The 12,218-nt window shown below is 45.2% G+C and overlaps 1 protein-coding gene across 13 annotated transcripts in view; it reads right to left on the minus strand.

Moving 5' to 3' along the window:
* The window catches only part of slmapa (sarcolemma associated protein a), a 192,516-nt gene that overhangs the window by 59,422 nt on the left and 120,876 nt on the right, over positions 1–12,218 (minus strand). For 8 of the 13 annotated variants that reach the window (XM_065004686.1, XM_065004679.1, XM_065004683.1 and 5 more), the window contains 3 exons: positions 10,574–10,633; positions 5,595–5,669; positions 2,305–2,346 (listed from right to left, as the gene is read on the minus strand). In XM_065004686.1, coding sequence (XP_064860758.1) covers positions 2,305–2,346; positions 5,595–5,669; positions 10,574–10,633 — 177 coding nt within the window. The remainder of the gene's footprint in view (positions 1–2,304; positions 2,347–5,594; positions 5,670–10,573; positions 10,634–12,218) is intronic. The other 5 variants (XM_065004673.1, XM_065004667.1, XM_065004684.1 and 2 more) reach the window with 1 other exon arrangement.

The raw sequence follows: 12,218 nt of genomic DNA on the forward strand, positions 1-12,218 counted from the left end.
CGTAATCTGATGTGTGTGTGTGTGTTACGTAATCTGGTGTGTGTGTGTGTTACGTAATCTGGTGTGCGTGTGTTACGTAATCTGGTGTGTGTTACGTAATCTGGTGTGTGTTACGTAATCTGGTGTGTGTTACGTAATCTGGTGTGTGTTACGTAATCTGGTGTGTGTTACGTAATCTGGTGTGCGTGTGTGTTACGTAATCTGGTGTGTGTGTGTGTTACGTAATCTGGTGTGTGTGTGTGTTACGTAATCTGGTGTGTGTGTGTGTTACGTAATCTGGTGTGTGTGTGTTACGTAATCTGGTATGTGTGTGTGTTACGTAATCTGGTGTGTGTTACGTAATCTGGTGTGTGTTACGTAATCTGGTGTGTGTGTGTTACGTAATCTGGTGTGTGTGTGTGTTACGTAATCTGGTGTGTGTGTGTTACGTAATCTGGCGTGTGTGTGTGTTACGTAATCTGGCGTGTGTGTGTTACGTAATCTGGTGTGTGTGTGTTACGTAATCTGGCGCGTGTGTGTTACGTAATCTGGCGTGTGTGTGTGTTACGTAATCTGGCGTGTGTGTGTTACGTAATCTGGCATGTGTGTGTGTTACGTAATCTGGTGTGAGTTACGTAATCTGGTGTGTGTGTGTGTTACGTAATCTGGCAGGCGTGTGTGTGTTACGTAATCTGGTGTGTGTGTGTTACGTAATCTGGTGTGTGTTACGTAATCTGGTGTGTGTGTTACGTAATCTGGTGTGTGTTACTGTAATCTGGTGTGTGTGTGTGTTACGTAATCTGGTGTGTGTTACGTAATCTGGTGTGTGTGTTACGTAATCTGGTGTGTGTTACTGTAATCTGGTGTGTGTGTGTTACGTAATCTGATGTGTGTGTGTGTGTGTTACGTAATCTGGTGTGTGTGTGTGTTACGTAATCTGGTGTGTGTGTGTGTTACGTAATCTGGTGTGTGTGTTACGTAATCTGGTATGTGTGTTACGTAATCTGGTATGTGTGTTACATAATCTGGTGTGTGTGTTACATAATCTGGTGTGTGTGTGTTACGTAATCTGGTGTGTGTGTGTTACGTAATCTGGCGTGTGTGTGTTACGTAATCTGGCGGGCGTGTGTTACGTAATCTGGCGGGCGTGTGTTACGTAATCTGGCGGGCGTGTGTGTTACGTAATCTGGCGGGCGTGTGTGTTACGTAATCTGGCGGGCGTGTGTGTTACGTAATCTGGCGGGCGTGTGTGTTACGTAATCTGGCGGGCGTGTGTGTGTTACGTAATCTGGCGGGCGTGTGTGTGTTACGTAATCTGGCGGGCGTGTGTGTGTTACGTAATCTGGCGGGCGTGTGTGTGTTACGTAATCTGGCGTGCGTGTGTGTGTTACGTAATCTGGCGTGTGTGTGTTACGTAATCTGGCGTGTGTGTGTTACGTAATCTGGCGTGTGTGTGTGTTACGTAATCTGGCGTGTGTGTGTTACGTAATCTGGCGTGTGTGTGTTACGTAATCTGGCGTGTGTGTGTGTGTGTGTTACGTAATCTGGCGTGTGTGTGTGTTACGTAATCTGGTGTGTGTGTGTTACGTAATTTGGTGTGTGTGTGTTACGTAATTTGGTGTGTGTGTTACGTAATCTGGTGTGTGTGTGTGTGTGTGTTACGTAATCTGGTGTGTGTGTGTTACGTAATCTGGCGGGCGTGTGTGTGTTACGTAATCTGGCGGGCGTGTGTGTGTTACGTAATCTGGCGTGCGTGTGTGTGTTACGTAATCTGGCGTGCGTGTGTGTGTTACGTAATCTGGCGTGTGTGTGTGTTACGTAATCTGGCGTGTGTGTGTTACGTAATCTGGCGTGTGTGTGTGTGTGTGTTACGTAATCTGGCGTGTGTGTGTGTTACGTAATCTGGTGTGTGTGTGTTACGTAATCTGGTGTGTGTGTGTTACGTAATTTGGTGTGTGTGTGTTACGTAATTTGGTGTGTGTGTGTTACGTAATTTGGTGTGTGTGTGTGTGTGTGTTACGTAATCTGGTGTGTGTGTGTGTGTGTTACGTAATCTGGTGTGTGTGTGTTACGTAATCTGGTGTGTGTGTGTGTGTTACGTAATCTGGTGTGTGTGTGTGTGTTACGTAATCTGGTGTGTGTGTGTGTGTTACGTAATCTGGTGTGTGTGTGTGTGTTACGTAATCTGGTGTGTGTGTGTGTGTACTGTAATCTGGTGTGTGTGTGTGTGTGTACTGTAATCTGGTGTGTGTGTGTGTACTGTAATCTGGTGTGTGTGTGTGTGTGTGTACTGTAATCTGTGTAATCTTGGGGGAGATGACATACCATTTGTTGCATCTCTGCTGTTCCCTCCCACCCTTTTCCTCTCTGAAAAAAAAAAACTATTGGCATGACGAGGTCTGTCAGTTACTGTTCCCTGCTGCTAGAATCCTCGTCAGTGGCCTGGTCTCTTCTTTGATCAGAGTCAGATATAAATAGATATTATTAATTCAGTGTCGTGTGATTCAGCTGCAGTTTAATCTCCTGGCTGCATTCAGACAGCTGGCCCTGCACAGACTACGAGTGCCAGGAGAACGTTTAACAGCCGACCTGTGGCTTGGATACAACTAATAATGCCCTGGATATAGTTTTACCTACAATAAATAGAGACCATGGCTGGGAAAAGGTCCAAGAGCAGCATGCAGATTCAGGATGGACAGGAGAACCAGAGGACAGGTCAGATTCAGGATAGACAGGAGAACCAGAGAGGACAGGTCAGATTCAGGATAGACAGGAGAACCAGAGAGGACAGGTCAAATTCAGGATAGACAGGAGAACCAGAGAGGACAGGTCAGATTCAGGATAGACAGGAGAACCAGAGAGGACAGGTCAGATTCAGGATAGACAGGAGAACCAGAGAGGACAGGTCAAATTCAGGATAGACAGGAGAACCAGAGAGGACAGGTCAGATTCAGGATAGACAGGAGAACCAGAGAGGACAGGTCAGATTCAGGATAGACAGGAGAACCAGAGAGGACAGGTCAGATTCAGGATAGACAGGAGAACCAGAGAGGACAGGTCAGATTCAGGATGGACAGGAGAACCAGAGAGGACAGGTCAGATTCAGGATGGACAGGAGAACCAGAGAGGACAGGTCAGATTCAGGATAGACAGGAGAACCAGAGAGGACAGGTCAGATTCAGGATGGACAGGAGAACCAGAGAGGACAGGTCAGATTCAGGATGGACAGGAGAACCAGAGAGGACAGGTCAGATTCAGGATGGACAGGAGAACCAGAGAGGACAGGTCAGATTCAGGATGGACAGGAGAACCAGAGAGGACAGGTCAGATTCAGGATGGACAGGAGAACCAGAGAGGACAGGTCAGATTCAGGATAGACAGGAGAACCAGAGAGGACAGGTCAGATTCAGGATAGACAGGAGAACCAGAGAGGACAGGTCAGATTCAGGATAGACAGGAGAACCAGAGAGGACAGGTCAGATTCAGGATAGACAGGAGAACCAGAGAGGACAGGTCAAATTCAGGATAGACAGGAGAACCAGAGAGGACAGGTCAAATTCAGGATAGACAGGAGAACCAGAGAGGACAGGTCAGATTCAGGATAGACAGGAGAACCAGAGAGGACAGGTCAGATTCAGGATAGACAGGAGAACCAGAGAGGACAGGTCAGATTCAGGATGGACAGGAGAACCAGAGAGGACAGGTCAGATTCAGGATGGACAGGAGAACCAGAGAGGACAGGTCAGATTCAGGATAGACAGGAGAACCAGAGAGGACAGGTCAGATTCAGGATAGACAGGAGAACCAGAGAGGACAGGTCAGATTCAGGATAGACAGGAGAACCAGAGACAGGTCACAGGTCAGAGAACCAGAGAGGACAGGTCAGATTCAGGATAGACAGGAGAACCAGAGAGGACAGGTCAGATTCAGGATAGACAGGAGAACCAGAGAGGACAGGTCAAATTCAGGATAGACAGGAGAACCAGAGAGGACAGGTCAGATTCAGGATAGACAGGAGAACCAGAGAGGACAGGTCAAATTCAGGATAGACAGGAGAACCAGAGAGGACAGGTCAGATTCAGGATAGACAGGAGAACCAGAGAGGACAGGTCAGATTCAGGATAGACAGGAGAACCAGAGAGGACAGGTCAGATTCAGGATAGACAGGAGAACCAGAGAGGACAGGTCAGATTCAATTCAGGATAGACAGGAGAACCAGAGAGGACAGGTCAGATTCAGGATAGACAGGAGAACCAGAGAGGACAGGTCAGATTCAGGATGGACAGGAGAACCAGAGAGGACAGGTCAGATTCAGGATGGACAGGAGAACCAGAGAGGACAGGTCAGATTCAGGATGGACAGGAGAACCAGAGAGGACAGGTCAGATTCAGGATGGACAGGAGAACCAGAGAGGACAGGGATGGACAGGATTCAGGATGGACAGGAGAACCAGAGAGGACAGGTCAGATTCAGGATAGACAGGAGAACCAGAGAGGACAGGTCAGATTCAGGATGGACAGGAGAACCAGAGAGGACAGGTCAGATTCAGGATGGACAGGAGAACCAGAGAGGACAGGTCAGATTCAGGATAGACAGGAGAACCAGAGAGGACAGGTCAGATTCAGGATAGACAGGAGAACCAGAGAGGACAGGTCAGATTCAGGATGACAGGAGAACCAGAGAGGACAGGTCAGATTCAGGATAGACAGGAGAACCAGAGAGGACAGGTCAGATTCAGGATGGACAGGAGAACCAGAGAGGACAGGTCAGATTCAGGATGGACAGGAGAACCAGAGAGGACAGGTCAGATTCAGGATAGACAGGAGAACCAGAGAGGACAGGTCAGATTCAGGATAGACAGGAGAACCAGAGAGGACAGGTCAGATTCAGGATAGACAGGAGAACCAGAGAGGACAGGTCAGATTCAGGATAGACAGGAGAACCAGAGAGGACAGGTCAGATTCAGGATAGACAGGAGAACCAGAGAGGACAGGTCAGATTCAGGATAGACAGGAGAACCAGAGAGGACAGATCAGATTCAGGATAGACAGGAGAACCAGAGAGGACAGGTCAGATTCAGGATAGACAGGAGATTTAGACATGCCAAAGAGATAACCCGACCTTAAAGAGCAGGCCAGCTGAAACTAAACAGAGAGCCGACTCCAGTTGGGCTCCTCTGGAAGAGTAATACCTGGTATTACCACAGGGAGGTGCTGTACAGGAGTTGATCGAGTTCTCTTTACACCCAACAGAGACTGGTTGGTTGTTAAGTAACAAAAACCAACGCGGGCGCAACTTTGGGGGCAAAACAGATGAGGTTGGCTAAGATGGTTAACCACATGTAACCTTATATATCATCTCTTGGTTAGCTAGCTAGCTAATTTTAGCCATATTAGCATTGCAATGAAATCAGTCAAAACACCTCAAAAGCTGAAAAGCTGAAACGAGCCACTTTAGATTCCCCACACGGCAGTTTCTTGTCATTCTTGCTAGCGATCTGGCCATCCAGAATCACAACAACAGGCTGACCTCTGACCCATGGAAGCGCCCACATGATTTTCATGTCCTCGTCAGCTAATCCATCGATAGAGCCTGTGTAATGAACAGTATTTTACCTTTGAGTCTGTCCGGACTGGTAAGGCTGTCTCCTTCCGCGGTCTGGTTGTTCTGCAGGTGGGCATCTATGACCTCTGAGACAGATACATAATAGAGATCAGTCATTAGTAAGACCGTGGTCATAACTAGAGGTCGACCGATTAATCGGAATGGCCGATTAATTAGGGCCGATTTCAAGTTTTCATAACAAATCGGAAATCAGTCATTTTGGATGCCGTTTTTGTATTTATTTTTACACCTTTATTTAATCTTTATTTAACTAGGCAAATCAGGGGCAGAAAGACAGATTTTTACCTTGTCAGCTCAGGGATTCAATCTTGCAACTAGTCCAACGCTCTAACTACCTGCCTCACGAGGAGCCTGCCTGTTAAGCGCATGCAGTAAAAAGCCAAGGTAAGTTGCTAGCTAGCATTAGTTATATTAGTTATCACTACACATGGTTGATGATATTACTAATTTATCTAGCGTGTCCTGCGTTGCATATAATCGATGCGGTGCGTATTCGCGAAAAAGGACTGCCGTTGCTCCAATGTGTACCTAACCATAAACAACGTCTTTCTTAAAATCAATACACAGGTATATATTTTTTAAACCTGCATATTTAGTTAACATTGCCTGCTAACATGAATTTCTTATAACTAGGGAAATTGTGTCACTTCTCTTGCAACAGAGTCAGGGTATATGCAGCAGTTTGGGCCGCCTGGCTCGTTGCGAACTGTGTAAAGACTATTTCTTCATAACAAAGACAGCCAACTTCACCAAACAGGGGACGATTTAACAAAAGCGCATTTGCGAAAAAAGCACAATCATCGCACGACTGTACCAAACCATAAACAGCAATGGCTTTCTTAAAATCAATACACAGAAGTATATATTTTTAAACCTGCATATTTAGCTAAAAGAAATCCAGGTGAAATTGTGTCACTTCTCTTGCGTTCATTGCACGCAGTCAGGGTATATGCAACAGTTTGGGTCGCCTGGCTCATTGCGAACTAATTTGCCAGAATTGTATGTAATTATGACATAACATTGAAGGTTGTGCAATGTAACAAGAATATTTAGACTATATTTAGATGGATGCCACCCGTTATATAAAATATATAACGGTTCCGTATTTAACTGAAAGAATAAACGTCTTGTTTTCGAGATGATAGTTTCCGGATTCGACCATATTAATGACCTAATGCTCGCATTTCTGTGTGTTATTATGATATAATTAAGTCTATGATTTGGTAGAGCAGTCTGACTGAGCGATGGTAGGCACCAGCAGGCTCATAAGCATTCATTCAAACAGCACTTTCGTGCGTTTTGCCAGCAACTCTGCTGTTTTTGACTTCAAGCCCATCAACTCCCAAGATTAGACTGGTGTAGCGATGTGATGTGAAATGGCTAGCTAGTTAGCGGGGGGTGCGCGCTAATAGCATTTCAAATGTCACTCGCTCTGAGACTTGGAGTAGTTGTTCCCCTTGCTCTGCATGGGTAACGCTACTTAGAGTGTGGCTGTTGTCGATGTGTTCCTGGTTCGAGCCCAGGTAGGGGCGAGGAGAGGGACGGAAGCTATACTGTTACACTGGCAATACTAAAGTGCATATAAGAACATCCAATAGTCAAAGGTATATTAAATACAAATGGTATAGAGAGAAATAGTCCTATAAATACTATATTAACTACAACCTAAAACCTCTTACCTTAGAATATTGAAGACTCATACTAAAAGGAACCACCAGCTTTCATATGTTCTCATGTTCTGAGCAAGGAACTTAAACGTTAGCTTTCTTACATGGCACATACTGCACTTTTACTTTCTTCTCCAACACTGTGTTTTTTGCATTATTTAAACCAAATTGAACAGGTTTTATTATTTATTTGAGGCTAAATTGATTTTTATTGATGTATTATATTAAGTTAAAATAAAGTGTTCATTCAGTATTGTTGTAATTGGCATTATTACAAATACATTTGAAAAATCGGCCGATTAATCGGCATCGCCCTTTTTTTTTTGTTGGGGTCCTCCAATAATCGGTATCGGCGTTGAAAAATCATAATCGGTCGACCTCTAGTATTAACACCTCATATCAGTTACATTTAGGGAAAAGTATTAGAAATCAGCATACGATAAAAAAATGTATCTGTCCCTAATATTCAAATTTGAGAGGAGCAAAACTCATCTCCCGACACTTATGCCAGCACATTATTACAATCAAATTAACTGAATGTTTCAATTTATTTTCTAATGATAAATCACTCAGTGAACATGCCTGGGCCTGAATAAATAATAATAACAAGCAGACTGACTAAAACAACCATATGACCTCAGCCAAGTAGACCAACTAAACAACCATATGGCCTCAGCCAAGTAGACTGACTAAACCAACCATATGGCCTCAGCCAAGTAGACTGACTAAACAACCATATGGCCTCAGCCAAGTAGACCAACTAAACAACTATATGGCCTCAGCCAAGTAGACTGACTAAACCAACCATATGGCCTCAGCCAAGTAGACTGACTAAACAACCATATGGCCTCAGCCAAGCAGACTGACTAAAACAACCATATGACCTCAGCCAAGTAGACTGACTAAACAACCATATGGCCTCAGCCAAGCAGACTGACTAAAACAACCATATGACCTCAGCCAAGCAGACTGACTAAAACAACCATATGGCCTCAGCCAAGCAGACTGACTAAAACAACCATATGACCTCAGCCAAGTAGACTGACTAAACAACCATATGGCCTCAGCCAAGTAGACCAACTAAACAACCATATGGCCTCAGCCAAGTAGACCAACTAAACAACCATATGGCCTCAGCCAAGTAGACCGACTAAACCAACCATATGGCCTCAGCCAAGTAGACTGACTAAACCAACCATATGGCCTCAGCCAAGTAGACTGACTAAACCAACCATATGGCCTCAGCCAAGTAGACTGACTAAACAACCATATGGCCTCAGCCAAGTAGACTGACTAAACAACCATATGGCCTCAGCCAAGCAGACTGACTAAAACAACCATATGGCCTCAGCCAAGCAGACTGACTAAAACAACCATATGGCCTCAGCCAAGCAGACTGACTAAAACAACCATATGACCTCAGCCAAGTAGACTGACTAAACAACCATATGGCCTCAGCCAAGTAGACCAACTAAACAACCATATGGCCTCAGCCAAGTAGACCAACTAAACAACCATATGGCCTCAGCCAAGTAGACCGACTAAACCAACCATATGGCCTCAGCCAAGTAGACTGACTAAACCAACCATATGGCCTCAGCCAAGTAGACTGACTAAACCAACCATATGGCCTCAGCCAAGTAGACTGACTAAACAACCATATGGCCTCAGCCAAGTAGACTGACTAAACCAACCATATGGCCTCAGCCAAGTAGACTGACTAAACCAACCATATGGCCTCAGCCAAGTAGACTGACTAAAACAACCATATGGCCTCAGCCAAGTAGACTGACTAAACCAACCATATGGCCTCAGCCAAGTAGACTGACTAAAACAACCATATGGCCTCAGCCAAGTAGACCAACTAAACAACCATATGGCCTCAGCCAAGTAGACCAACTAAACAACCATATGGCCTCAGCCAAGTAAACTAAACAACCATATGGCCTCAGCCAAGTAGACTGACTAAACCAACCATATGGCCTCAGCCAAGTAGACTGACTAAACAACCATATGGCCTCAGCCAAGTAGACTGACTAAAACAACCATATGGCCTCAGCCAAGTAGACTGACTAAACAACTGGCCTCAAAACAAAACAACCATATGGCCTCAGCCAAGTAGACTGACTAAAACAACCATATGACCTCAGCCAAGTAGACTGACTAAAACAACCATATGGCCTCAGCCAAGCAGACTGACTAAAACAACCATATGACCTCAGCCAAGCAGACTGACTAAAACAACCATATGACCTCAGCCAAGTAGACTGACTAAACAACCATATGGCCTCAGCCAAGTAGACCAACTAAACAACCATATGGCCTCAGCCAAGTAGACCGACTAAACCAACCATATGGCCTCAGCCAAGTAGACTGACTAAACCAACCATATGGCCTCAGTCAAGTAGACTGACTAAACAACCATATGGCCTCAGCCAAGTAGACTGACTAAAACAACCATATGACCTCAGCCAAGTAGACTGACTAAACAACCATATGGCCTCAGCCAAGTAGACCGACTAAACAACCATATGGCCTCAGCCAAGTAGACCAACTAAACAACCATATGGCCTCAGCCAAGTAGACCAACTAAACAACCATATGGCCTCAGCCAAGTAGACCGACTAAACCAACCATATGGCCTCAGCCAAGTAGACCGACTAAACCAACCATATGGCCTCAGCCAAGTAGACTGACTAAACAACCATATGGCCTCAGCCAAGTAGACTGACTAAAACAACCATATGACCTCAGCCAAGTAGACTGACTAAACAACCATATGGCCTCAGCCAAGCAGACTGACTAAAACAACCATATGACCTCAGCCAAGCAGACTGACTAAAACAAACATATGACCTCAGCCAAGTAGACCGACTAAACAACCATATGGCCTCAGCCAAGTAGACCAACTAAACAACCATATGACCTCAGCCAAGTAGACCAACTAAACAACCATATGGCCTCAGCCAAGTAGACTGACTAAACCAACCATATGGCCTCAGCCAAGTAGACTGACTAAACCAACCATATGGCCTCAGCCAAGTTGACTGACTAAACAACCATATGGCCTCAGCCAAGTAGCCCGACTAAACAACCATATGGCCTCAGCCAAGTAGACCAACCATATGGCCTCAGCCAAGTAGACCAACTAGGCCAACCATATGGCCTCAGCCAAGTAGACTGACTAAACCAACCATATGGCCTCAGCCAAGTAGACTGACTAGAACAACCATATGGCCTCAGCCAAGTAGCAAAACCATCGAGAACACACACATTAACACAACAAGAAAACAAACACTTACCGTCAAAGTTGGCCAGCTTGTGCAACGACGAGCCCACTGCTTCTTTCAACTGTTTCACGGCTGTAGAGGGGAGAAATTGAGGTCAAAACGTGACGATGACTGAATGGGGCACCTGTTGAGTGAGAGAAGCATCCATCTCTAGACCTCGTCTCAGGATTAGCCTCTGGCTAGCTTCTGAGCAGCATTAGTAGGTAGTTAGCTCATTTAAGAACAGCGAACCAAATAAAACGCTGTTCATCAACCAATCAGCAATAAGCAAATTTAATTTGGCATGCTGGAATTCTCTCAACACAGTACCACTCAAAGCAGTGTGATGTAAAAATGTACAGAACAGTACAAACGATCGATGCAAAAACAACAGCTAGAGTCATCACTGGCATGTAAACTAAAGTACCCAACATGCAACAGAACACAGAAGTTAAAACACCCAGACAGTCCAAGAGAGGAACCACACAGTTAGGCTAATATGAAGTTAAAAAGGTGGTGTTATCATGCAGAAAACCAAAGAGTGATTGTGAATGTCTCAAAAGAAGAGGAAAAACAAGTTATGCAATTATAAGAAGAAACAATATGCAAAGGAAACCATTCTAATAGCCTGCCCTGAGACACGGTACATACTCCTATACCAGGAAACCATTCTAATAGCCTGCCCTGAGACACGGTACATACTCCTATACCAGGAAACCATTCTAATAGCCTGCCCTGAGACACGGTACATACTCCTAGACACGGTACATACCAGGAAACCATTCTAATAGCCTGCCCTGAGACACGGTACATACTCCTATACCAGGAAACCATTCTAATAGCCTGCCCTGAGACACGGTACATACTCCTATACCAGGAAACCATTCTAATAGCCTGCCCTGAGACACGGTACATACTCCTATACCAGGAAACCATTCTAATAGCCTGCCCTGAGACACGGTACATACTCCTATACCAGGAAACCATTCTAATAGCCTGCCCTGAGACACGGTACATACTCCTATACCAGGAAACCATTCTAATAGCCTGCCCTGAGACACGGTACATTCTCCTATACCAGGAAACCATTCTAATAGCCTGCCCTGAGACACGGTACATACTCCTATACCAGGAAACCATTCTAATAGCCTGCCCTGAGACACGGTACATACTCCTATACCAGGAAACCATTCTAATAGCCTGCCCTGAGACACGGTACATACTCCTATACCAGGAAACCATTCTAATAGCCTGCCCTGAGACAGGAAACCATACCAGGAAACCATTCTAATAGCCTGCCCTGAGACACGGTACATACTCCTATACCAGGAAACCATTCTAATAGCCTGCCCTGAGACACGGTACATACTCCTATACCAGGAAACCATTCTAATAGCCTGCCCTGAGACACGGTACATACTCCTATACCAGGAAACCATTCTAATAGCCTGCCCTGAGACACGGTACATACTCCTATACCAGGAAACCATTCTAATAGCCTGCCCTGAGACACGGTACATACTCCAGGAAACCATAATAGCCTACCAGGAAACCATTCTAATAGCCTGCCCTGAGACACGGTACATACTCCTATACCAGGAAACCATTCTAATAGCCTGCCCTGAGACACGGTACATACTCCTATACCAGGAAACCATTCTAATAGCCTGCCCTGAGA

This window comes from Oncorhynchus nerka, linkage group LG2 (genome assembly GCF_034236695.1).
Source record: "Oncorhynchus nerka isolate Pitt River linkage group LG2, Oner_Uvic_2.0, whole genome shotgun sequence".
Taxonomy (NCBI): Eukaryota; Metazoa; Chordata; class Actinopteri; order Salmoniformes; family Salmonidae; genus Oncorhynchus; species Oncorhynchus nerka.